Below are 2,254 nucleotides of genomic sequence, written 5' to 3' on the forward strand. Positions count from 1 at the left end.
TATCGCGACACTAGTGGCTATCCCAGAAGGGTGCCGGGATGGGGGCCCGCCGAGCGACGCTACGCGCCCCACCAAGATGGCGCGGCTCCAGGATGGCACCACTGAAACCTCGACGGCGCCAAGAGACAACCAGGCCGCACAGGACGATGCTCTTGAGGCCGCGGCTGCCCCAACAAGCGACCAAGCTCCTGAGGTCCCCCAGCCTCAGGAGGTGCAAGCCTCCACCAACATTTTCGCCCTCGTTGAGCACCTGGTGTACTTTGTCAGCACGGTGCCAAATGACAAGTGGGCGTGCTATCCCATGCCACAGAAGCTCTTGCTCGCGCTCCTTGTTGCCTCCCGCAAGCTATGCCACTACTTCCAAGGCCACCCCATCAAGGTCGTCTTAGCTTAACACCTGGAAAGGTGCTCCGTAGCCCAAATGCCGCGGGGAGAGTCATGGAACATCAAATTGCAAGTATTCCAATTGGAGTTCAGCACCACCAGGGTCATAATGGGGGCGACACTCGCCGATTTTGTGGCGGAATGGACCGATGTTCCATGGGCCGAAGTAGGCGAGGGCTGATCCCTCTCTCCAAGAAGCGAGGCACCTGGCGGAGGTACGCAAAATCGAGAAGCAATTCTTGGGTATGGAATTGTAGCATGTGCCACGCAGCACGGAAAAGGAAGCGGGTGACATCGCCAAGAGGGCGTCCCGACACTTGCCTCGGGAGCCAGGAATCTTCGAGGAGCGGCTCCTCAAGCCCTCAACAGCACCTCCTACTGCGGGCCCAACACCGCCCCAGGAAGAGCTCCCACCAGCGCCCCTCTCAGGAGCCCCTTCTTGCGGCCCGACCTCGGGAGTGCGTTTGCTCCTCGCGCTCGAGCCTTAGGAGGGGTGCTGGACCAAAGAGTTCAAAGCGTACCTGCTTCAGGGAACCCTACCAGAGAAGGAGGAAAACGCGGACTGTGTGGCTCGGCAGGCTACTACCTACTGCATTCGGGACGATGAGCTCTACTGAAAACGACCGAGCGATGTTTCCTTGTGATGCATCTCCAAGGAGTAGGGGTGTGAGCTGTTAACTGACATACACATCGGAGACTGCGGGCACCACTCATCAGCATGCACCTCAGTGGGCAAGGCATTCCGCAGCGGATTCTATTGGCCCATGGTGCTCAGCAAGGTGGCCAAGCTGGTGAGAACTTATGAAGCCTTCCAGTTCCATGCCAAGCAAATCCACCAACCTGCTCAGGGCGTCTAGACCATCCCGCTCTCATGGCCGTTTGCGGTCTGGGGGATAGACATCTTGGGCCCATTCCCCAGAGCGCCCATCCGCACCGTCCCAGCTGGCTTGACGGTCAAGTTCATCAAGGGCCTCGTGAGCCGGTTCAGGGTCCCCAATCGCATCATCACCGACAACAGCTCACAGTTCACTAGTAACCTCTTCAAAACATACTATACTAACCTTGAAACGTAGATATGCTACGCATAGGTGGCGCACCCCAGGAGCAATGGCCAAGCCGAGTTGGCCAACGCGGAGGTTCTGAGGGGACTCAGGTCAAGAACTTTCAAGAAGAAGCTCGAGGGCTGCGAAAGAGGCTGGTTGGATGAGCTCCAGTCCATGCGGTGGTCCATCCGCACCACCGCGACCAAGCCGACTGATGAGACTCCTTTCTTCTTTGTCTATGGAGCCAAAGCGGTTCTCCCACATGAGGTCAAGCATCGCTGCGCATGGGTCTCGGTGTTTGATGAGGCATGCCAGGATGCCTCGCAAGGGATAGACGTCGTGCTGGGGTAGGAACCCTCCTGCTAAGCCTTGCTCCGGCGGCAAGGTACCAACAGGCGCTGCGGCGGTACCATTGCCGCAACGTCTACTCCACGACGCTAGAGGTGGGTGATCTTTTCCTAATGTGGGTGCTCTCTAGGGAAGGGCTGCATAAGCTCTCACCCATGTGGGACGGCCCGTTTAGGGTCGCCGTGTCTCCAGGCCTGGCACCACACACCTGGCGATGCAGGACGGGATCCCCATCCAGAACGCTTGGAACATCCAGCACCTCAGGAATTTCTACCCATGAAGCAAGGCCTAGTGCCTGTTAAGGTCTCCACTCGTGACACTCTCACGTAATAATGAGTGGGGCTGTACACGCCCCGGAGTCTCCGGAGAGCCGCCCTCGGGCCTCATGGGCTCCCTCCCATGTCTTAGTGGCAACACTTAGCTCCGCACTGGTGAGAAGACTAGTCTAGGTGCCGGACGCGGCTATTCATTTTCCTGCT

The 2,254-nt window shown here is 58.3% G+C and overlaps 1 protein-coding gene across 1 annotated transcript; it reads left to right on the forward strand.

Annotated features, from left to right (window-relative positions):
- Positions 1-1,148: 1,148 nt before the first annotated feature.
- On the forward strand, positions 1,149-1,778 carry LOC147984850 (uncharacterized). The gene is made up of 2 exons (XM_087541288.1): positions 1,149-1,175; positions 1,473-1,778. Exons 1-2 carry the CDS (start codon positions 1,149-1,151, stop codon positions 1,776-1,778), a joined length of 333 nt encoding a protein of 110 aa, XP_087397414.1.
- The last annotated feature ends 476 nt before the right edge of the window (positions 1,779-2,254 follow it).

The sequence above is a fragment of the Triticum urartu genome, chromosome 2A (genome assembly GCF_056163025.1).
Source record: "Triticum urartu cultivar PI428250 chromosome 2A, HENAU_Tu73, whole genome shotgun sequence".
Taxonomy (NCBI): Eukaryota; Viridiplantae; Streptophyta; class Magnoliopsida; order Poales; family Poaceae; genus Triticum; species Triticum urartu.